Source organism: Mastomys coucha, unplaced genomic scaffold (genome assembly GCF_008632895.1).
Source record: "Mastomys coucha isolate ucsf_1 unplaced genomic scaffold, UCSF_Mcou_1 pScaffold13, whole genome shotgun sequence".
NCBI classification, from domain to species: Eukaryota; Metazoa; Chordata; class Mammalia; order Rodentia; family Muridae; genus Mastomys; species Mastomys coucha.
In genome coordinates this window covers 63,440,468-63,464,814 of record NW_022196895.1, presented here as the reverse complement: position 1 = coordinate 63,464,814, position 24,347 = coordinate 63,440,468, and the positions used below count along the sequence as shown (strand labels likewise).

Here is a 24,347-nt window from a genome sequence, read left to right as displayed (position 1 = left end):
ACTAGACAGCCAGAAGTTTCAAGTCACATATTTGATCAAACTTTTGTACAATTGTAGTATTTGTAGATTCACAACCAATTTGTTGATTTGTTCTGAGTCAAGATTTTAATTTCATGAAAATATTAGAAAGAGGTATCAGCTGGTGAAACAAATCTGTTAAAAGTTTTTGGTGGTGAATTGTGGCTTCATAATCAGATCCTCGGATGCCCTCAGCTGGCTCTCACATGCCACCTAGTTGGCTCCCAAGTCTCTGCATAGGAACCAGGCCTGTATTAAAATCTAAGAGTTCTTTTTTTGTTTTTTGTTTTTGTTTGTTTGGTTTGTTTTTGTTATGTTTTGTTTGGTTGGTTAGTTGCTTGGTTGTTTGGTTGATTAGTTGGTTAGTTTTTTGAGATAGGATTTCTCTGTGTAGCCCTGGCTGTCCTGGAACTCACTCTGTAGACCAGGCTGGCCTCGAACTCAGAGATCCACCTGCTTTTGCCCCCAAGTACTGGGATTAAAGGCCACCACCACCTGGCTAAAATATTTTCACAGTTTTTATTGTGACCATTCCACAGATAATAAAATCAATGAGGATGAGAGCAGTCAGCTAAGGCTTGTAGAGTCACACAGCTGGAACGCATCTGATAACCACGTGTGCTGCTGCTCTTAAGACACAGGAAGTTCTTGAGCCAGTCATGTAAATTAATACTATATTTTATATCACTATTATAAATGTTACAAATATAATGTTAATATTATATTTAATATTATAAAAGCAAATCTTTTTTCTTAGCAGTAGGCAGGTAAGAACTTGATCCCAGTAAAGGCAAGAAGTGTAAGACCTGTATTCAGTCAGAAATAGGTAAGAGAATAAGAACTAAAAAAGGGAGAATGGAGAGTGAGCCACGGCAGGAGTTAAAGTAACAGAGTTTGGAGTGAATCATGCCATTCCATCCCAGGACTAGACATCATAGAAGCAGGAACTGATATTTCTGGAATTACATGAGCATATTGAGTCATGACTTTCAGTTGCTAGACCTCTGTTGCATCTGCATAATCCAGCATTTTGCTCTCCTGTGCCTCCTGAATTTTGTTACCTTTTGGTTATTGAACAAACTGTAGCACTTGCCTTTAAATGACGGGAAGAACATGGTAGAACAAACTTAATTCCTGCTGGGTCTGAGCAGCCCCATGATGAACTCTGTTATGAGCTGGCAAAGGAGTATTGGCTAGGTTTTTCTCAGGCATTGAGAGTTCAAGTCAGTTCGTTTTGATGCTGGTTGAGTCTTGCTTAACTGATTAGTATTGTAATAATAAGCAAACACAATAGGTTCTTTCTTGGTGAGTACAACTAGCTCAGAGAACAGAGAAAGGCTTATTACCTGCAACCAGCCAGGAGACCACAGCAGTTGTCCTGAGAGCAGCGAGTGCCTTTCAGACAAGGGACGCGTGCAGATTTTATTCAGCAAGCCTGAGCATACTTACGTGTAAAATCACTTCTGAGTATGCTGTATTAAGAAGCACACTATTGATTGAGTGTGTTCAATTTAAGAGGGAAAGATAGTGGATGTACCCCTGCACCTGTTTAGCCCAGAGTCATGTGGCACACACACACCATGTTAAAGTAAGTGGTGGACAAGAACACTTCTGGGTATGTTAGATGGCAGGTGGGAATTCTTATGAGCACACTTAACTTTTTCCAAGTGTCTTTAGCTGAAACAAAATGGAAGGATACTTTAAAGGTGTGCTCACATATACATTTGCCCTTAAGGAGCCAGCCTCCTGTGCTGCTGACATAATTAGTTCCTTCTTAGAAATGCATTTCCTTTTTATTATTCATTTAGTGTCTGTTGATTGAATGTAACACTTAAACGTAGTATGAGCTCAAGTTAAGTATTTTCCTGAACAGGCACATTTCTAACCCCCAGTTCTCCCTTAGGATTTTGAGTTTCAAGGCCAGAGATTTCCTTTGAATTATTTTCCCTCCAATTGAATGTGTTGCAGTTAAAGTTGACTTATTAAAGAGCTGTTGAAGAAATTTAAGCATTTTAACATTCTTGCTTTAAAGTATCTTAATTTATTATGGAACAATTACTAAGTGTCAATCCTGTATAGAGAACTGTTCTATATATTGGAGAATCCTATCACTAAACAAAGTAAATGGTTAAAAAATGCTGTTCTCATTACAGGATGTAGACAGAAAACACACAAAACCAGTGTATTGCACAGACTTGTAAGGGCAAGATGTCCTTTGAAAACAGTATAGACTAGGTTAAGTGCTAGAGGCGGGGTGGGGCTTAGCTATAGGCCTGTGGAGAAGATGACATTGGAGAGGCTCTGAAGGACAGGAAAGTTGTCCCTTGGTGGGTATCTGAGGTAAGCAGAGGGAGCCCTCAGTGGTTGCTGAAAGGCAGCAGGAAATGGACTTCTTCTAGCTCATTGCCTGGGCAGTGTTGTTTCCTTGGACTCTTAGTCTGTCAGGTAAGGCCCCAGGGTGCCCAGAAGCAGTTCACCTCCTAAACTCCTTTGCATCTATCATTGTAATTTAAGAACCCTAAGGACTTTTTCTTTAGCAGCACTTTCTCAGAACCACCAGCAGTAAAGATAAGATATGGATGCTGCTAATAAAGCTTCCCCGCTAGCTTATCTAACTGAACCCTCCTGACTAGCCTCCGACCTGCCGTGTGGCTGGCTCCTTACCTCTCTGCTCTGCTCTGGTCCATGCCTGTTCCCCTCCAAGTCCACTCTGGATTGTCTTACTTCTGTTCTCTTCTCTCTGTGTCACTCACTCCTCTGCCCATAAGTTTTGCTCCCTACTTCCTGCCCAGCTGTTGGCCTTCAGATCTTTATTGCAACCAGTCAGTAACGAGACAACCTCTGATACATTTCTAGATTGCTTTTAGGCAGGTGAGGAAGGACGAATATTTAGAAATAGAAAACCCAATGATGGGCCGTAGATACGACAATACCATAATCCTGCCAGCACCTAGCCCTCTGCTGGTACAGAATTAACAACTGAAAATACAGAGACACACCTTCACACAATATGAAGGAGGGCTATTCCAACAACATCTTTCAATCAGTAGAATAGTATGTACTCTCAGTCATTAATCCTTTTTTGCACAGGACTTCAGTAACACCAGGGAAACCAAATAAGGACTTGTGCTTGTGTGTGGGCTCCTCCACACTCAGCTGTGATTTTCATACTTCATGGAGGTCATGTACTTCAGGCTGTGGGTTTGAATCATCAGAGATTTTTTTTTTAATTTAATATAATTTTTTTTTTACTTACTCACTTTACATCCCGATCACTGCCCCCTCTCTCAGTCACCCCCTCCCACAATCCTTCCTCCATCCCCCATTCCCCATCTTCATCCCTGTCTCCACTGAGCTGGTATACCCCCCAACCCATATACCCTCACCCTGGCACTTCAAGTGTCTCTGGAGCTAAGTGCTTCCTCTCCTACTGAGGCCAGAAAGGCAGCCCAGCTAGAAGAACATACCCCATGTAGAGGAAACAGCTTTTGGGATAGCCCCTGTTCCAGTTGTTCAGGACCCACATGAAGACCGAGCTTCACACCTGCTACCTATGTGCAGGGAGGCCTGGGTCCAGCCTGTGCATGTTCTTTGGTTGGTGGTTCAGACGGGGTACAGAACTAAACAGAATTCTCAACAGAGGAATCTGGGATGGCCGAGAAGCACTTAAAGAAATGTTCAAAGTCATTAGTCATGAAGGAAATGCAAATCAAAACATCTCTGAGGTTCCATCTTACACCCATCCGAATGGCTAAGATCAAAAACTCAAGGGATAGCACATGCTGATGAGGACGTGGAGCAAGCAGAACACTTCTTCATTGCTGATGGGAGTGCAAACTTGTACAACCACTTTAGAAATCAATTTGGAGGTTTCTCAGAAAACTGGGAACAGTTCTATCTCAAGACCCAGCTATACCTCACCTGGGCATATACCTAAAAGATTCTCCAACATCTCACAAAGACATTTGCTCAGCTATGTTCATTGAAGCTTTATTTATAATAGCCAGAAACTGGAAACAACCTAAATGTCCCTCAACTGAAGAATGGATAATGAAACTGTGGTACATCTATACAATGGAATACTATTCAGCTAGTAAAACAGATTTTTTTTAAATACCTAATTTTGGGAGGGGGGAAGAAAGGTTTTTGAATATCAGAAATACTATTCTCTAGGCTGGCACCTGGCATGTCTTAAATGATAAAGAATGGAAAATCCTGATTTAATAATAATAATAATTCCTATTCCAAATTTGATGTAAGATCATGCTACTTTTTGGAAAGACTAGTTAGTAGTTGTCTTAGTCATGGTTTGTATTCCTGCACAAACATCATGACCAAGAAGCAAATTGGGGAGGAAAGGGTTTATTCAGCTTACACTTCCACATGGCTGTTCATCACAAAGGAAGTCAGGACTGGAACTCAAGCAGGCCAAGAAGCAGGAGCTGATGCAGAGACCATGGAGGGATATTACTTACTGGCTTGCTTCCCCTGGCTTGCTCAGCTTGCTCTCTTATAGAATCCAAGACCTCCAGCCCAGGGATGGCACCACCCACAAGGGGAAATTGAGAAAATGCCCCACAGCTGGATCTCATGGAGGCACTTCCCCAACTGAAACTCCCTTCTCTGTGATAACTGCAGCCTGTGTCAAGTTGACACACAAAACCAGCCAGTACAGTAGTCTTAAGTTTTGTTATCTTTCCTTGTGTGTTACTAGAATTCTGAGCGTTCCTTTTAATGAATTAATTAGAACTGTACCTAGCTATTTCATGAAGACTCTAAGCCAGGGTGAGGTGGGGCAGCTTGGTAGGTAACAGGTGACTACTCTTCTCGTCAGCTTCCAAACATCATTGAGGTATCTGCATCCCTTTGCTTTGGGCCTGCACCTCACATTGCAGAGAGGCCACGGACATGCGAGTTAGCCGTTATGAGCCTCAGATCATCTGTAATGCGGATTAGGGTAGATTTCATGTGTCTCATCACTTATTAGCTGCCATGGTTATTGCCCCAGGACCCTACTCTAGGGGAGACCAGTATATAGACGCACTAGGAAAGAGCTAGGCTTCAGATAAATGTACGGGACTAGAGCTGAGATAGCACAGAAACTATCTGTAGGTTGGTGAAGTTGCTCTTCTGAAGAGGCTGTAAATGCAAAATTGAATGTTTAATTGATTGTGCTTTAAGTTTTGATATATCCTATGGTATAATGAACTATGACTGATTGTACTTAGGAAGTACAGGAATTAAGCTGGATCCCTTTCCTGTGCCAAGCAGTGTGTCAGTGATTTAACATGACAGTCCCTTTAGTCCTTAGAAAGTAGAGAGGTAGGTGGGTAGTAGACATAGCACCCAGATTGGGCAACTCAGTCAGGGCCTCAGACCAAGAATGGTGCAGGTCTTACTGCATCTCAGAAGGAGTCTTGACTTTTAAAGAACATTGTGTAAACACATTCTGAAATAACTATAAATGGGATGGAGTTTTGTCTTTTGTTTTCCCCAAGGGAGAGAAGAGCACATTACTTGTATCACATCTTCAGTGTTCACAGTAATTTTTTTCTTTTTTTTTCCCCTTTTTTAACACTTCTTTATTAGAGTATTTTAAAAAGCTGGTGATGTTATCCTCATTTTGCATATAGATAATATGAGATGTTGAGAAGGTAAAAATGAAGGATTTAGAAATGTTTGTTTATATTGTCATATAAAACAAGCTACGTTTTCATATAATACACTTAAATCCAGTCTCTGGACAAGCAGGCAGATAATTCAGCCAAAGGTAACATATATTAAGATTGAATTGCTATCAATAGAAATGGAATACAATGGGTTTATAATTAATTTGTAAAAATGCTTTTCAAATTTTTCATTACATTTAGTGTGTGTGTGTGAGTGTGTGTGTGAGTGTGAGTGTGAGTGTGTGTGAGTGTGTGTGTGTGTGTGTGTGTGTGTGTGTGTGTGTTCATTCGTATGTGTAGAGGTCAGAGGACAGCTTGTTAGCTCTGAGGTTCCTCTTTCCACTATGTGGGTCCTAGAGATCTAACTCAGGTCTTTGGGCTTGGTGGCAACTGCCTTTAGTAAGTCATCTCACTGTCCCATATCTTTTATTAATCAGTATTTTCTTACAAATTGCAAACATATGGTTGTTGCTATTTAAAAGGCATTTTATCAATTGAAGTTTATAAATAAATTACTTGATAAGTACTGTGCTAGTTGCTTTTCTTGTTGCTGACCAAAATACCTGATAAAAGCAACCCGAGGAAGGAAAGTTTGATTCTATACAGTGTTTAAGGGTGTGGTCCAGCATGCTGGAAACACGGCAACCGGAGCTGGAGGCAGGGCTGTTTACATTACATCACAGTAACGGGGGTGGGGGTGGGGGTGGGGGTGTGTGTGTGCTACTTTTCTTCCTGTCATTCAGCCTAGAACTCCAGTCCATGGAGGAGTTACTTGTATGATCCACGTTTAAAGTGGGTCTTTCCACCTCAAGTAACCTAATTTTAAAAAAACACTCTAAAGGCTGGGGAGTGGTGGCGCACACCTTTGATCCCAGCACTTGGGAGGCAGAGGCAGGCAGATTTCTGATTTCTGAGTTCGAGGCCAGCCTGGTCTACAGAGTGAGTTCCAGGACAGCCAGGGCTATACAGAGAAACCCTGTCTCAACCCCGCCCCCCTTGAAAAAAAACCACTCTAAGACATGCCTTGAGATTTGTTTCCAGGGTGATTCTAAATCCCATCATGTTGACAATCAAGATTAACTATTACAAATGCATCCCAAGCATCCAAAAGTTCCAAAGCTCATATTAGCTCTGTGGGTGGACTTCTGCCTTGGGAGGCCTAGAGGGGAGCCCCAGACAAGGGTGAACCTAACAGGATGGATGCTAAGAGCCCATGGATGTACACAGATTATGTAACAAACGGGAAGAAAGGAAGACCTCTCTGAGGAACTGGCTCAGTTGAGTGATGTCTACAGACAAGGGGTGGACAGTGGGAGAGAGGCCACGCCAGAGGTCTAAAGATAACTGTTTGGAGTTATAATCTGAGAAAGTAGCTTAATATAATTTTCATATTGGCTTTTAAATTTTATTTTAACTGGTAGAACCTTAAGAAGATTCAAGAAATGGAAAAGAGTGATGAATCTAGCACGGATCTGGAGGACCTGAAAAATGCGGACTGGGTAAGGAAATGAATGTGCTTGGTTTTAGCTTAAAAAAAAAAAAATTCTGGTTCTTAAGGACTGAAGCATGAATTAGTACATAAATTTGAATACTTGATTTAACAAGTAAATAAGTACTTTCATTATAAAAACTTTTCTTTTGACAGAGCTGTTTCCACTGTGTCTGGAAATGCTTGTAATAACATTTATAATTATAAATACTTTAAATGATAATCAGGTACTCAAAATGAAAACTGTGTAGCCTTGGTTGACCTGAAACTTGCTCTGTAGTTTGACTTCAAGCCTAGGTTTAATCCACAGAACCCATGCAGTGGAAGGAAAGAACTGACTCCTGGGAGTTGTCTTCAGACCTCCTGGTGCCCAGATGCTCACACGCATGCACACATGTGCACACAAAATACATAAATCAACATATTTTTTAATTAAAAAGAAAAATAGGTGGTAAGAAAGAACTGACTTTGTATACAACATTGTCTCCTGATTTACATATGCTCCACAGAAGGTAGGGGGTGTTACGTCCACGTATACTCATGTCACTCCTAATAATAATAGTAATGAATCACTTGTTTTGAAAATTAATAATTAAAATAATAATCCAAAGTACCCATCCCATAATATCCTCAAATATAATGTGTTTCCTTTACTTGTTGTTTTATGATCCATGCCTTTCCTTGCGTCTCTGTGACTGTAACCATTCAGAGAAAACTAGTGGATTATTTCTTGATAACTATCCATCCTTGATTCTTTCAGGCACGGTTCTGGGTACAAGTGATGAGGGATTTGCGAAATGGGGTAAAACTTAAGAAAGTCCAACAGCGGCAGTACAACCCATTGCCCATTGAATACCAGCTCACCCCTTATGAGATGCTCATGGATGACATTCGATGCAAAAGATACACCTTGAGAAAAGTAATGGTAAGCACTCAAATGGTTGCCTATGCCTTAGTTGTTTGAAATGGGCTAGTGGGTATTATTTCTTCTCATAAAATACTTGATCACTGCAGAAGCTTGGAAAATACTTTAAGCTCAAAGAAGGAAAGTTATGAACATGTGATTCTATAACCAAGAAGAATTTTGTTATCATGTTGCTTTGCCATTTGCACTTATATTCATTTAGAGCCACCTGCCCCACTTCCCTCTGTTTTCTGGTGAATTTTATTGTTATTGTTTTGAGACAGGGTCTTGCTGTGTTATACTGGCTAGCCTGGAACCCACTATGTAGACCAAAGCGGCTTAAGAGCAGTCCACATGCCTCTCCCTCTGCCTCCTGAGTGCCACTCAAGCATGTGCCACTTTGCCTAGCTTAATCAACCCTCAGTCTTGTTTCTGTACTTTATTAGACAAAATGGGCTGCTTTCCATATATAAATTGTTAAATTTGTTTCATTTGTGAATATTCTTTTGTGTCATTAGTTCAATATTACTACTTCTAAATAATTGCATATTTTCTAGCTTATGGATATAGCAGAAGTCATTAAAGTAATCATGTCAATATCAGGTATAAGCAAGCTGTTTTATATATCCTGTTCTATACATCTTTATTAATAGCTATACAGTGAAACCCTTGAGTGAAGTTCTAAGGAATGGAACTTCGAATTCATCATGACCCATTGAGGTGACAGGCCTCACTATCCTGTTTGCTGGGGTTATGAGTGTGTAATACTGCATCTTTACGTTTTTAGTCTTTCCCCCAATATCTGGTCCGGAGAAATCACATCCCTTAAGAACAATATGTATTCTAAAGCTACCAGGTATGGTAACATACATTTGTGATTCCAGTACTCAGGACACAGAGGTGAAAGAATCATGAGTGCAAGGCCACATAAATTACATATCAAGAATATCACAGAAAAAAGTAAGAGGGAGGGAGAGAGAGAGAGAGGCAGAAAGAGAGGAATATTTCCTTATTAGGTGGAGAATTCTAGTTAATTTATGAAAATTTTCAAATCCCTCTTTTTATTTTTTGGTCGATCTTCTGTCTTGTTCACTACACTATTATGAATGAAGTACTAATGGGTCCAGCTATTGTGCAATTGCTCATTTCACTCTCATTGTTTGCTGGTTTATCTTGGACTGGAGTTTGCTTCAGATACACTTGCATTTCAATATATACTTGTTACATTTTCAATATCTAGTGTCTGTTTTGTCTTACATGGTAGCTGTCTTCTAGACATGGTTGATCAGCTGTAATATTGCTGACCTAGCTCTTTTCTTCCATTGCTTACTGTTTACATTGACATTTGTCTCCATCCTTCACTCTCAACCTTATTCATGTTATAATTTCTTTTTTTTAAAGATTTATTTATTTTATGCATTTGACTGTTTTACCTGCATGTATGTATGTGCACTGTGTGTTTGTCTGGTGTCCAAGAGGCCAGAGGTGCCAGATCCTCTAGAACTGGAGTTACGAATAGTTGGGAGCGACTACTTGGGTGTTGGGAATGCAACCTAGGTCTTCTGCAGCCAGTGCTCTCCCTGAGTCACCTCTCCAGCCCTTTTTATTTTATTTTATTTATTTATTTATTTATTTATTTATTTATTTATTTATTTATTTGGTTTTTCAAGACAGGGTTTCTCTGTATAGCCCTGGCTGTCCTGGAACTCATTCTGTAGACCAGGCTGGCCTCGAACTCAGAAATCCGCCTGCCTCTGCCTCTGCCTCCCAATTGCTGGGATTAAAGGTATGCGCCACCACCGCCCTGCTAGAATTTTTAAAAGACTTATTTCATTATATCTTAATTATATAGAGATATGTGTGTCTGTGTGTAGGTAAGAGTGCAGGTGCTTATGGAAGCCAGAGGGATTGGACCCCCTGAAACTGGAGTTACAGACATGTTGAGGGGTGCTGAGGCCCTTATACTCACAGGAAAGCATTAAGGAAAGCCAGGAATGTTAAACACACAGAGGCCTCTTCTTAATGGAAGAGGTGAAGATACCTGCTTTCACATCCAGAAGGCTTCGAGTGGATTTTGTTAACAACTTGGTGACTTTTTTGCCATCTGTGGAGGCAGACTTCACCCAAATTCTCCAGAATCGTTTTTCTAGACTCTTCCCTTCCTAAACTGTTACTCATCCTTAGGGGAGATGTCATGTGTACTTTATGGTCTGCTGACCTCTAGCTATTATCAGTAATAGGCCACACCAGATTCTAGACCTTTTAGCTATAGAACCCACCCTCATGGTCCCATGTATTTTATAAAGGAGTTTCTATGTTGTCACACCTTAAGCTTTATTGTCCACCTGGAATTGGGCTGATTGTTTCTTAGAAACCATGTAGAGTACCTTGAGTATGCTGACAGTGACCCGCCTGGCATTAGATCCCCAGTCTGATCCAGTTGACATAGTCAGTTTGCTCCGGGATTTTATTCTTATCTCCTCCTCTCAGATCTCTGCCTGCATTGACACGTGCCAAGACTACCACCTAGACAGTTGTGAACCACCAGTGTGGTGTTGGAAACTGGACTCAGGTGCTCTGGAAGAGCAGCAAGTGCACTAAGCTGCTACCCCGTCCTAGCCCATGGGATACAGTGATTAACAGCCCAGAGTAATCTGTAACATGGGCAAGCCATAGTTGAGCTAACCTGTTGGTTCACTGTTTTTAATCTTTCTTAATGTAAGTGATAGCCACCCAGTTCCTGGCTCAGTGGATATACAAGTTTCTAACACAGTGCTTCTCAACCTGCTGCCCTTTAACACAGCTCCTCATGCTGTGGTGACCCCAACCATAAAATTATTTTTGTTGCTACTTCACAACTATAATTTTGCTACTGTTGTGAATCATAATGTAAATATGTGATATGCAGGATATCTGATATTCTATTCCTAAAGAGGTCTCGATCCATAAGTGGAAAAGGTCTGCTCTAAAAGCCAATAAATATTGCCAGATTATCTAATGTACTTGTAAGCCTCTTTGTGATTTGAAAGTCAGGTACACATATTTGAAGTAATTCTTAATTCTAAGATCATAGCTTCACATAGTCCTAAAGAGGTGGTTTTCTTTACATGAGCCAGGCCTCAGTCAGGCCATAGGGTTTTTCAGCCCTCTCCATGTTTGACATTACCTGAAGTGTACATTTTAGCCTTGAGCAGCTTACTGAAGTGCCGCATAAGTGAATCATGACTTCGTTGCCAAAGAGCTGCTAAAAGGGAGGCCATGAGGTGTGAGAACTGGGTGGATGTCAATAAAACGACTCACTTTTACCAGAAACTAGAGTTCAGGATATTTTTACAATACTTCAAAGAAATCACTTTTTGTATAGTACAAGATTTTGGTTTATAAACCATTGTGCCCTTAAAAATACGATCGGTTTCCTGTAATTGATCTTATTTTCTTTGAATCGACATTTTGTCCATCTGGAATCATTTCTTATTTCAGTTGGGACTGCTTTTCTGTTTTGGCGGAGGCTCTCTGACCTGAGAATGCATGTGCTGGCTCATGAGTGGTGCTTTCTACACTGGAGCTTCCTTTGTGTCCACTCACCAGGGTTCTCCGCAGCAGTGTCCATGAAAAGTGGGTTGAGACCCAGCTTGTAGCTCTTGGACATTAAAGATAAAGCCAGAAGTGTTAGTGCATGCACATGGGAATTGAAGACGGAAGGATTAGGAAATTGAGGCATAGCCACTTGAGGTCAGCCTAGGCTACCTAAGACCCTGACTGAAAAGCCAGAAGCATCAGGAACGCATCTCATGTGATGTGCTTGTGTGGATGTTGGAACTTGCAAGCTGATCTCATTTTTTCCATTTTTCTTGTGATGGAAAAGTATTAAAGGCATATTAAAATTATTTAGAAGGATACATTACTCTTATTTAAAAGTAAAATTCTAAGTTCTGATTAAGTTATATAATATCAACAGGTTTTTAAAAATGTTACACACTTGGAAATCCACAAGTGAGGATCATACTGTAGCAGGGCTGAGTCCCACAGCGCCCTCGCCCCCCACCCTCTCCTTTGTTTTGTTTTGTTTTAAAGATTTATTTATTTAGTTTATGTGTATGAGTACACTGTAGCTGTCCAGATGGCCGTGAGCCATCATGTGGCTGCTGGGAATTGAACTCAGGATGGCCCTGCTCGTTCCAGCGTAATATACTGTAGCTGTCTTCAGAAGGCACCAGAAGAGGCTGTCAGATCTCATTACTGGTGGTTGTGAGCTACCATATGGTTGCTGGGATCTGAACTCAGAACCTTTGAAAGAGCAGTCAGTGCTCATACCCCCTGAGCCATCTCGCCAGCCCTTGTTTTGTTTTTTTGAGACAGGGTTTTTCTGTGTGTATTCCTGGTTGTCCTGGAACTTGCTTTGTAGGCCAGGCTGGCTTCAAACTCAGAGATTCACTATCTTGTCTCCTGAGAGCTGGGATTAGAGGTATGTGCCACCACTACCTGGCTCACAGCTCCCCTTAAACTCGTGCTGGGCTATGATTGCTGTTGATGCTGCTATGGAACCTGGAGAGAGGCCACAGGGAGGAAGGGGATGGTGTTAGGCAGATCCCAGTACAGTCATCCCAGGGAAGGACCCAGCCTGAGACGGCAGTTCTGCCTGTTTGTTTAAATAAGACTGGGAAACAGAGCCATGTATGATGGAGCATGCCTGTGACCCCAGCACTTAGGATGTGGAAACAAGAAAGTTGGAAGTTCACTACATAACAAGTTCAAAACCAGGCGGGGGGGTGCAAAAAAAAGTTCAAATCCAGTCTGGAGTACACAAGACCTTATCTCAAAAACCTACCCTTTAAAAAAAGACAGCAAAACATATGGTAAAGTGGTCACAACTGTGCCATCAGGAAAGCAGAATCTCTGTTATTAAATGTACAATGATGACTCCTCTATTCACATGATCTGATTTTTTTTTTGGTTTTGTTTTTGTCTTCTCTTAGGTAAATGGTGACATTCCCCCTCGGTTAAGAAAGAGTGCTCATGAGATCATCCTTGACTTCATCAGATCAAGACCCCCTTTAAATCCAGTATGTAACTTAACACACTCTCTCTGGAGGTGGGTCTGTAGCACTCCACCAAATTTTCCCTCGAGAGTATGAAGCCCACCTGTAAATTACAAACTAAAGCACAGAGACATACCTTCAGTTTCTTAATTATTTGATATGTCTTCACTCAAAACTCTCTTGTTGTCTGACCCCCACTCATGTGCAAGCACACAAAGTAAATTGTGTCCACCCACACATATACACACACATGTATGTATGTATGTGTGTGTGTATGTATATTTGTATGTATGTGTGTATGTCTTGATATTGAATGACTTGAATAGTCTTTTATCAGGCAACATTGCAGTCAGTGACATATAGTTTATAATTCTGCATTGTGTGAATGACTTTATTAAATAAAGAATAGTTAGTCAAGTCTCTAACCATTATACTGCCTTTTCAAGGCTTCAGCCAGAAAATTGAAACCAACCCCACCTCGGCCACGGAGCCTCCATGAAAGAATATTAGAAGAAATTAAAGCAGAACGAAAGCTTCGGCCTGTGTCGCCAGAACAAATTAGACGGAGCAGACTAGGTGAGCCTCCCCTCCCTGGACTCATGAATCACCACTAGGAAAATAGCTTATAATTCACAGACTTCTCAGTCCTGTCTCTGGACCCCTCCTCTGTTCTCCTGTCTCTTCCTTATCCTTTCCTCTCCCCCTGCCTGCATATATATACCTTCACATTTGTTTACACTTGGAATTTATGTGACGTGACAGTTTTTTCCTTGTCTGATGTTGAACTACATGAGAGCATTGTGGTATAATGTTAAGAGCTGAGGTTTAAGGATGATACTTGTGGTCTGAAGAGGACTGGCCCCTTAGACTCACATGTGTGGATGCTGAGCCATAGGGAGTGGTACTTCTAGGAGTGTGGCATTGTTGGAGGAAGTACCGCATTGCGGGGCAGGCTTTGAGGTCTCCTATGCTCAAGATATAGCCAGTATGACACAAGTCTCCTGTTGCTACCTGCAGATGAAATTGTAGAACTCTCAGCTCCTTCTCTAACATATCTACCTGCATAACTCAATCCTTTTCACCCTGACAATGATGGTTTACCTCTGAAACTATAAGCTAGTCCCATCTAAATGTTTTCCTTTATAAGAGTTGCCATGGTCATGTGTCCCTTTACAGCAATAAAACCCTAATTAAGATAACATGTTTTTCCTTTCTAAACACAATTGCTTTTATCATCAGAAAGGAGTATAAAAGATCTTACCTCTATTATATTTTTTCTATAAGAACTAAATAAGAACTTGATAAAAAGAAGAAAGAAAAATCTTATAAACTAACATGTATACAATAATAGATGATAGATACGTAGCATTACTTCATTTCTTTCAGAATCCTTCTAATTGTTCTTGTATGTTTGTGTGTGCATGCACATATGTGTGTGTCTGTGTGTGTATGTCTATGTCTGTGTGTGTCTGTGTGTGTGTGTGTCTGTGTATGTGTATGTGTGTACTTCTTTGTATGCACAGACACAGGCCAGAGGTCAACATAAGGGGGTGTTCTACCATTGTCTACCATATGTTTTGAGACAAAAGTTTTCACTGCACTGTTTCAGGTAAGCTAGTTGGCCCAGGAAGCCCTGGAATCCATTTGTCTCCACCTGTCCCAGCATAGCTTTTACAGAAGTGCCAGGGATCCAGACTCGGAGCCTCAAGCCTGTGTACTAAGCCCTTTCCCCACTGAACTCTATTTGGAGGACTTTCCACAGTGGCTATACCGTTTTGTGTTCTCTCCAGTAGCAGCAAATGCCCTAATTGTAGATCCTTGTTCCACCATTGGGGGCTTTGAGGGGCTTATTTATTTGATGATAACCTCCTGACATGTCTAAGGTGAATTGTAGTTTGCATTTTTATTTCCCTAGTGATTGATGATTGATGTTTGACACTTTTGTTTGTTTTCCTGAGACAGGGTCACAGCTCTGACAGACCTCAAATTCACTCTATAGACCATGCTGGGCCCAAACTTGCAGTGGTCCTCCTGAGTGCTGAAATCTCAGGTTGGGAGCTTGTGGACTACTGATACATTCAGTCTCTCATGGCAGGCCTTCTCATACACATGTCTTTATCTCACCTTTCAAGATTTTATTTAAAGGCTAACCCTGCTTTACAAAAGTTGAAGGACAAATGTATGTTGTGTTTATTCTATTTAACCCTGAGCACTGATGTTTCACAGTATCTAGAATTGAATAATGTAGAAAGTGATTATTCAGACACTGATGAGTGCCTCAGCTGCTTAAGGCACTTGCCACCAAGATTCAAGCTTGATCTCCAGTAGGACCCACATGGCAGAAGGGGGACTCCTCAAGTTGTCCTCTGAGACACACACACACACTAAAGTAAAATAAATTTTAAGGAAAGTGATTACTCTGGTTTTCTTGCTTCTAGAATTCTGAGTTTAAACTAATCTTAAGCATCAAATGGAAAGTAAGAAATTTTGCTCCCCCACCCATACCCCATTGTGTTGGATTTTACTATAGACTTGTATTTTAGGGTATTTGCTTAGAATAGGATTGGTAGGATTAACTTGAAAAAAACAAATTTCTCTAAATATTTTTATATTTTCTCCATGTAATTGCAAATAGAAACAATGCAGATATTTGGGAAATGTCTTAATGCCCACAGAGAGTATTGCCCATAATTTGAAAATCTGTGGGCATTTGGTGTAAACTTGTGCATTACAAAATAACAGTGAGGGCTAAGGGATGGCTCGGTCAGTAGGCACTTGCCATCAAGCAGGAGGATTTGTGTTCAGTCCTAGAAGCCATGCACAAATGCCCAGAGTCCCTGCACTGAGAGATAGAGGGGGAAGAGGATCCCTGAGGCTCCGTGGCCACCCAGTCGAGCCTAATTGGTAAACTCCAGGCCATTGAAAGTCATGACTTAAAGGAGGTAGATGGCCTTCCCAAGCTCATCCTTCAGCTTCTATACACACTTCCATGCATAAAAAGTAAAATTAAAAAATTCTAAATAGGTGATGGTGATGTACCCTTTAACCCTAGCACTCAGGAGGCAAATGCAAGCAGATCTTTGAGCTCTAGACCAGCCAAGTCTACAGAGTAAGTTCCAGAAAAGCCAAGGCTACACAGAGAATTCCTGTCTCCAAAAAAAAAAAAAAAAAAAAAAAAAAAAAAAAAAAAAAAAAAAAAAGAAAGAAAGAAAGAAAAAGAAAAAGGAAAAAAAAAGAACAGAAAAGAAAAAATAAAAACCAAACAAACAAAATGACAAAAGCTGTTCTTTTGGTTTAACATTGGGTATGGCCTGAACATTTTTTATCATTAAACATAAATCAAACATGATGTATTTGGACATGATCTCCCAACAATGCCTGAATGATGTTTTCCTACTGTTATATGGACCATTTCTATTTCCTAGCTAATCTGAAATTATTGCCATACCTCACTCTCTGTTCATGTCACTGATATTTTTCTATTCTAAAACTTCTTAGTTACAGTGATCCTTCACTGTAGTCCTTTTGGTCATATATGAAGCTAAAAAAAAAAATGAGAGCCTTAGTTAGGGAATTTCACTGAGACCCCAAACAAACAAACAACAAGAGGAGAAGTCAGGAATGCAGCTCAGTTTCTGCGTACTCGCCACCCTGCATAAAGCCCGGCACAGTTAGCCTAACATACTGTCCACCCTGCATAAAGCCCGGCACAGTTAGCTTAACATACTGTCCACCCTGCATAAAGCCAGGCACAGTTAGCTTAACATACTGTCCACCCTGCATAAAGCCCGGCACAGTTAGCTTAACATACTGTCCACCCTGCATAAAGCCCGGCACAGTTAGCCTAACATACTGTCCACCCTGCATAAAGCCCGGCACAGTTAGCCTAACATACTGTCCACCCTGCATAAAGCTTGGCACAGTTAGCTTAACAAATACAAAAAAAAGAAAAAAGGAGAGGAGAGGAGAAAAATGAACTGCATCTCCTAAGAAGGGATAGCATTTCTTTTGTGTGTGATGGTCAGTTTATTCTAAAGTAATGTTCATATACCAGAGAAGAGCTCAATAAAAGATATTAGCAAACTTGATTACAAGAGTGGTTTGAGATGTATATTATTTTATTTGCTATACTTAGTAAGGGAAATCTGGATTATATTTTAATTTAGAACTAAGTATTTTATTTTATTTTTTGAATGGCAAGTGGAAAATTATTCTCATCAACACAAAGTCTCTGTCTAGTTTTCCTGAAACATCTAAACATCTAACTTACACATTGGGGTGGAAATGCTTAAACTTAGTTCCTGCCCTTAAACATTATTTACAACATATTTATTATGTCATGAACATAACTTTTGAATGAAACTGAGCACTGCATACAAAGGAATGCCTTCACTTTTGAGGAGACTAGGTTCTTATTTTCTCTGTATCTTGTTTTCATTTTCAGTGTATCTAAGTGTTACGCTTTCTTTTTATTGTCATAAAGCTGGAGTTAAGATTCTTGTAATTGTTTTACATGTCAGACTTGTATCCATGAGCTTCTGTCTAGACTCCCAAGGAGAGCCAGCAGGAGTCCTGCCCTCCTGTCTGTCTGCCTTTGGATCCCTAAAGGTTGAATTACTTTCTCTTTATTGTTTGTTTTCTTTTTTGCAGCAGTGCGGCCACTTAGCATGTCTCACAGTTTTGACTTGTCAGGTAAAAAAAAAAAAAAAAAAAAAAAAAGCACTTTCATACCTGACGTGGTTGTGTGGTTTCTGTGAGTCATATTCATTTGTCTGCTTGTTTAAACATGTCAGAAAGGAAAATTGAAAAGTTTTCTTCTAAGCTGTGGTCAGCTTACAATAAAATAGCCTACCTATTTCAAAGCAGTACATGTATGTAAAACCACAGTGAATGAGCAGGCTCCTAGCCTCCTAGCCTCACAGAGGCTGTGGACATGGCCACCCAGTGTGTGGTAGCTCTCACTGGGTCAGACCTTTCCGGTACAGTAACAGAAAAAAACTGTACCGAAACCGTTTGAAAGCACTCCGTTCTCTGAGACACTGAGAGCCTTGGTGGACAGAAACGGCTTCTGCCCCGCCTGCTTAGTGGGTAGAGCCTGTTACTCATGCTCTCTGCTGACTATGCCAGAAGATCACCATCAGGGCCTTCTGTCTGTGCTTAACAAGTTTCTGTGTAGTGGGCCAGGATGATGGTTAAGTGAATAACTGAAAATGGCTATGTTTGATTATAAAACTAGTTTCTTTTTAAAATAAAAATTTAAATACATTTATGAGCAAATTTTCATGTTTTTCTTAATTCTTATAAGATTTTGCAAATTCTGTTTTTTAATTTCACAAGTCACTGTTTCAGACTAAAATGAAGTTAAGATGTACTCCTTCAGAATGTTCTTTGAAATGTTACAGACTACCTCTTAAGTTACAAAGAATTGTTGACATACAAATTCATCCTTAATAAGCCAGCAAGTTGTAGTATTTTTTTTCTACTACATTATTATTGACTATTTACTGTCTTGTAACCACAGGCTAGTCTCCATGTTTTTAGTTTTCTGTTTCTTTTTTGTAGCTCTCAGACGTGACTAATATTTTAGTCTTAAACTTTTTTTTTTTTTGACTGACCACCAAAGAGCCTTTTCTATTTTCTTTATCCATTTGGCTAATTTTATTTATTTTATGAATCATTTGTGTAGTGAATCTATACAAAAGTTAGACTGGAAAATAAAAGCAAAATATGGACCATGTGTGTTATGGCTAACCTCTGTAAGCTGGCCTCCTCCATTTCATATCGTGTCACTCTGGATACATGCTGGCCTGGCTTGCAATGATTGTGTAAGGGGTAGGATGCCTGACCACATGGTCACAGGCTTGCTGGCATGGCGGGGCAGTATAGATTTGTGTTGTAGAGTTCCTTGTTTGCTGTCATCTGTCTGTGCCTGGTGATGTGCTGTGACTGCCCTGCGCTCACTGCTGACCTCTTGTGCTGCTTGGTTCTTCATCGCTGCCGTCACTATTCATTAAACCATCCCAGGTCATAAGTGGGAAAGAGTAATCCATTCTTCCAACTCTGCAGACTAAAGTCCGTCCTCTTAGTAGGAAATGAATTAAGGAGTAAACACGTAAACATGTAGCATAGATAATGACTGAGCTTGAGCGCAGAGTGAGACATAAGGAAGTGGATCTTAGAAATGTTTCTTAGTGAAAATCCAAGTAAGCCATTCAACATCAGTTCAGGTAAGTCTGATTTATTTTTCTTATGCAAATATTAAATATATAATCCATGTTCCAGTCACACTTCTTCCAACTGAATAAAGGAGCAGACAGAATTATTCAAGTATTTAATATCTTGGACATGCTTTTTAGACTCTAAATCTCAGAGATGATAATTTATTAAAAAAAAACTCTATTTTATATCTTAACATGTGCTCTATATATAGATATTATTTTTCCCTCAAGAAATACTGTCTTTAAGAGTTTGACTCGCTGGGCAGCAGTAGCGCATGCCTTTAATCCCAGCACTTGGGAGGCAGAGGCAGGCGGATTTCTGAGTTCGAGGCCAGCCTGGTCTACAGAGTGAGTTCCAGGACAGCCAGGACAACACAAAGAAACCCTGTCTCGAAGGAAAAAAAAAAAAGTTTGACTCATTTCACTTAATATACTGAATCTTATATGTTATTTCAGTAGTAGATACAAATAATCAAACTCCTTTAAATATGTTGTGCCAAGCCTTATAGGAAATGAGAAGACTACACAGTGTCCAGTGTTGGAGTCAACAGAAGCACCCTGGCAGGGCCTTTACCAATCACATCATCCTCAAAGCTTCCCTTAGTTCAGTGTTTGTTTTCGTCATCTCAGTCAATGACCACATGACAGCTGTTGGTCTCATAGCAACCGTGGAGCTGTTTAGAAAGCTTCTCCTGTCGCTTGTATCACAATGAAATTTGTCACTTAGTGGATTTCCCTAAACTTCAGTTTATATGTCATTTTGCCAACTTTTTCCCCAGGTGTGTGTGTGTGTGTGTGTGTGTGTGTGTGTGTGTGTGTGTGTGTGTGTGTGTGTGTGTGTGTGTGTAACTGATGTGAACTAAACTCCCAGAGTGTTGCACAGTGTAGGAAAGTGCTACAGCATCTGAGTTACTTCCCTTGCTCCTTCCTATTTTTTAAGTGTGTTTTATTTGGGTCTCATGTAGCTCAGGCTGGCTCAGGCTGGCTGTTTAGCCAGGGATAACTTCTAGCCCCCTGTCTCCTCCTGCTGAGCATTGAGAATACAGGGATACTACCATGCACGCCTGATTTTATGTGGTACTGGGGATTAACCCTGGAACCTGGCTATACTAAACGAGCATTCATGCAACCAGTGGGGTCCATTTTGTGTTGAAGCAGGCTTGCTCAGGCTTGTTTTCAGTTCGCTTCGTACCTCACGCAGAGCTTGAGCACTGGACTTGGCGACCCTCCTGCCTTATCCTCCCAGTGTGGAATTCCAGGCCTGCACCACCCCACCACGCTTTGGATTTTGCCAGTTGTAATAGTCAGGATTCTCTAGAGATACAGAACTCATAGAATGAGTTATTATGTAATATACATTATATGCATATAACATATGTGTATATGATTTAATAAGTATCTTGGCCTATAAGTTGTGTTCCAGCTGTTCAACAGTAACTATCTCCTCACAAAAACTCCAAAAATCCAGTGTCGTTTGGTCCAAGATGCTGGATGTCTCAGATGGTTGTCAGTGTACCTGGGAGGGAACAAAGTCACCAGTGAGAGGCCACACAGGCAGAGAACAAGCGCTTCCTTCTTCCATGGTAGTCTGCCACCAGAAGGTGTAGCTCATTAGGGTGGATCTTCCCACCCCAAAAGATCCAAGTGTAGGGTGGGTTTTCCCGATTCAAATGATTCAATTAAGAAAAACCCCTCACAGGTGGATCCGTTAAATCCAGATGCATTCAAGTTAATAACCAAGAAGAGCCATCACACCAACACTACTTAAGTATTTTAATCTGAACAGTATTGAATACTATCAACACAACTTTTAAATTTTTTTTTATTTTGTTTGGTTTTTCAAGACAGGGTTTCTCTGTGTATCAGCCCTGACCATCTGAGACTCTATTTGTAGACCAGGCTGGCCTTGAACTCACAGAGATCCACCTGCCTCTGCCTCCCAAGAGCTGGGATTAAAGACGTTCATCACCATGTCCTACTCTCACAATTTAACATGTTTAATATACCCTGGCTTTGGAGAGATAACTCCGTGAATGAGGGGAGACTAATGGCTAGTCTTCCAGAGAATGGTTGTAGCAGCTCACAACCATCTGTCATTTCAGTTCCTGGGGACCCAACACCCACTTCTGGTCTCCACAGGTATATACCTGATGCACTTATATACTTTAGACAAAAACACTCAGACATATAAATAAAAATAAATAAATCTTTAAAAAATTAATTCTTAAACAACTTCTAAATCTTCTTAAGCAATAACACCCACAAATGTGGGTCTCGTATCATAGCTGTTTACAAGATAGTAAATAAATATATGGTCAGTAAAGTCTCTTTGCCTTGAAAGTGTGAGCCCAGTCTTGGAAACTGGGATTGTTGAATCTGTCTCTGAGAGGTAGGCCATCTCACTAATTTTTGCTGCTGGAACATAGGTAACGAGAAGGGGCACAAATGTAACTTGGTGTTTATGTGTTTATTCCTTTTTGTTTATTTATTTTTTTGAGACAAGGTCTTTTGTTTGTTTGTTTTTGTTTTTCCAGACAGGGTTTCTCTGTATAGCCCTGGCTGTCCTGGAACCTCACTCTGTAGACCAGGCTGGCCTCGAACTCAGAAATCCACCTGCCACTGCATCCCACATGCTGGGATTAAAGGAATGCGTCACTACTGCCCGGCTGAGACAAGGTCTTACTATGTACCCCTGGGTGTCCTGGAACTGTGTAGATCAGCCTGGCCTTAAATTCAAAGAGATCTTTCTGCCTCTGCCTTTGAGTGCTGAGACTAAAGGCACTTACCACCCTGCCTGGCTCAATAGCTGTTTTAGACAATTAACTACAAAAGTCATTTTTGTAGGAGCTATATACTAAAGTACCTTTTTCCTTTTTCTTTTTTTTTTCTTTTTTTTCTTTTTTTTTTTTTTTTTTTTTTTTTTTTTTGGTTTTTCGAGACAGGGTTTCTCTGCCTGCATCTGCCTCTCAAGTGTTGGGATTAAAGACATGCGCCACCACTGCCTGGCTCTTTTTTTGTTCTTATTGTTTGTTTTGAAATCCATCTTACTCCCTGGCCTAATATAGCCACCTAGCAATCATCCAATCTTAGTCTCTCAAGTGCTGGGATCATAGGTGTGAGCTACCAAGCCTGGCTTCTTTTTTCTTAAATAGAAATTAATCTTCCAGTATCATATAAACTGAGCATGGTGTTACATACCTGTAATTCCAGCATTATAAGGGAAGTGGAGGCTAGAGGATCAGAAGTTGATCTTTCTCAGCTACATGGTAAGTTCAAGGCCAGCCTGGTATGCATGAGTCCCTATCTCAAAACATACACACAAACACACACACACACACACTCTTAATTACTGAACGTTTTCTACTTCAGGCATATAGATGAGAAAAAAAAAACCCTTTAATTACAAAGCTTTCCCATCGCAAAGTCTTTCTTCGGTGACTAGAAGGCTCTTCACCCGACAGAAGCTTCTTGGATGTTTCTGTATGCAAAGAGCACTTGATCGCCCAGCTCTGCACATTCAATTATGCACTGATTGCCACATCTTCACTTCTCTGACTTTATAGTTAGCTATTAGTGGTAACCCATGTTAAGTCTTTGTCTGAAGTGCTCAAGAAAACCATAATGCATTGGATTATTCTAGGCTAGAGTGCCAGAGCAGGCCTTGGGACCAGCTCTGGCCCACACCACTGTCAGTCAAGGGACTGGGTTACTTGGAGAGTGAAAAGCCAGTGTTTCTGTGGGCTAACACTGACTGTTCTAGGCACAGTATGTCATTCGATTGCCAACCTGCTTAGTCGTCCCAGCTAGCTGTATCTGTTACTACTGTGCTTTACAGGGGAGGGAGGGAGCTGAGGTAGCTTACCCAGACAGCTGACGGTAGAGGTAGACCTTGAGCCCTGTCTGCATTGTGCCAAGTGTATACTGCTTTATTTTCTCCCATATGTTGAAGAGCATCCTTCCTCATTCAGATGTGAGCCCTTAATCATTTAAAGCTGATGTGTTGAAGGATCTGTCCTAGATTCTTTGTGCTCACATAAATGTGTTTATATGAGTAAAGATTCTTAGCTACTTTGATTTTTAGGACAAAACATTTTTAGCTCTTATCCGTAGGAAGACTGTGTGCACTGTATCTTCCCTCCACCCACCACCGGCCCCTTTAAGTGAACACAGCTAGCTTCCCTTCTCTGAGCCTCCTTTTATTTATCTGGGAAACGAGGTCAAGGTCACTTGTCTAGGATTTTTCCTAGAACTCTGAGTTCTGGACTACAAATGTAAATATTTAATTATTCATTTTAAGTTCTCCTTTCTGACCATAGCTTTAACAAATGTTCCATATGACTAGGCATGGCACCACTGTACTGGACTTTGTGTTTTTATTCGTGTGACATGGAAATGCTGTCACCTGGTGGTGCTTCCAACACAGATTACCTCTCCTGGCTCAAGAAAAGGTAAACTTTTGTCTTTCTCTTACTAGATGTCACTACGCCAGAATCTCCAAAGAATGTCGGAGAATCATCTGTGGTGAATGGAGGCTTGACATCTCAAACAAAAGAGAATGGGCTGAGCGCCGCCCAGCAGGGGCCTGCACAGCGCAAGAGGCTCCTCAAAGCCCCAACCCTGGCTGAGCTGGATAGCTCTGACTCTGAGGTAAGCCTGCCAGGCACTCACATCTCTCTGACCCTGTTCCCCACCCAGTTCCTTGAGCTGTTTCCTCATCTTTTCTTATGTCCCAGTCAATAAAGGTAATCAATATGTGTGATGGAGTTCATGTGGCTAGCAGGACCATTAGTTACTGTTCTTACTATAGACCAGTGTGGTGAATATGCTTAGAAATTAGAGCCAGGCAGTAGTGGTGCACACCTTTAATCCCAGCTCTTGGGAGGCAGAGGTAAGTGGATTTCTGAGTTTGAGGCCATCCAGGTCTACAGAGTGAGTTCCAATATAGCCAGGGCTATACAGAGAAACCCTGTCAAGAGAGAGAAAGAGAGAGAGAGAGAGAGAGAGAGAGAG

At 40.8% G+C, this 24,347-nt stretch overlaps 1 protein-coding gene across 7 annotated transcripts in view; it reads left to right on the top strand.

The window, feature by feature from the left end:
* The window catches only part of Spire1 (spire type actin nucleation factor 1), a 126,617-nt gene that overhangs the window by 78,743 nt on the left and 23,527 nt on the right, over nucleotides 1-24,347 (top strand). For 3 of the 7 annotated variants that reach the window (XM_031365937.1, XM_031365936.1, XM_031365933.1), the window contains exons 5-10: nucleotides 7,109-7,186; nucleotides 7,937-8,101; nucleotides 13,057-13,143; nucleotides 13,566-13,695; nucleotides 17,770-17,811; nucleotides 23,812-23,984. In XM_031365937.1, the coding sequence (XP_031221797.1) occupies nucleotides 7,109-7,186; nucleotides 7,937-8,101; nucleotides 13,057-13,143; nucleotides 13,566-13,695; nucleotides 17,770-17,811; nucleotides 23,812-23,984 (675 nt within the window). The remainder of the gene's footprint in view (nucleotides 1-7,108; nucleotides 7,187-7,936; nucleotides 8,102-13,056; nucleotides 13,144-13,565; nucleotides 13,696-17,769; nucleotides 17,812-23,811; nucleotides 23,985-24,347) is intronic. The other 4 variants (XM_031365938.1, XM_031365934.1, XM_031365940.1 and 1 more) reach the window with 2 other exon arrangements.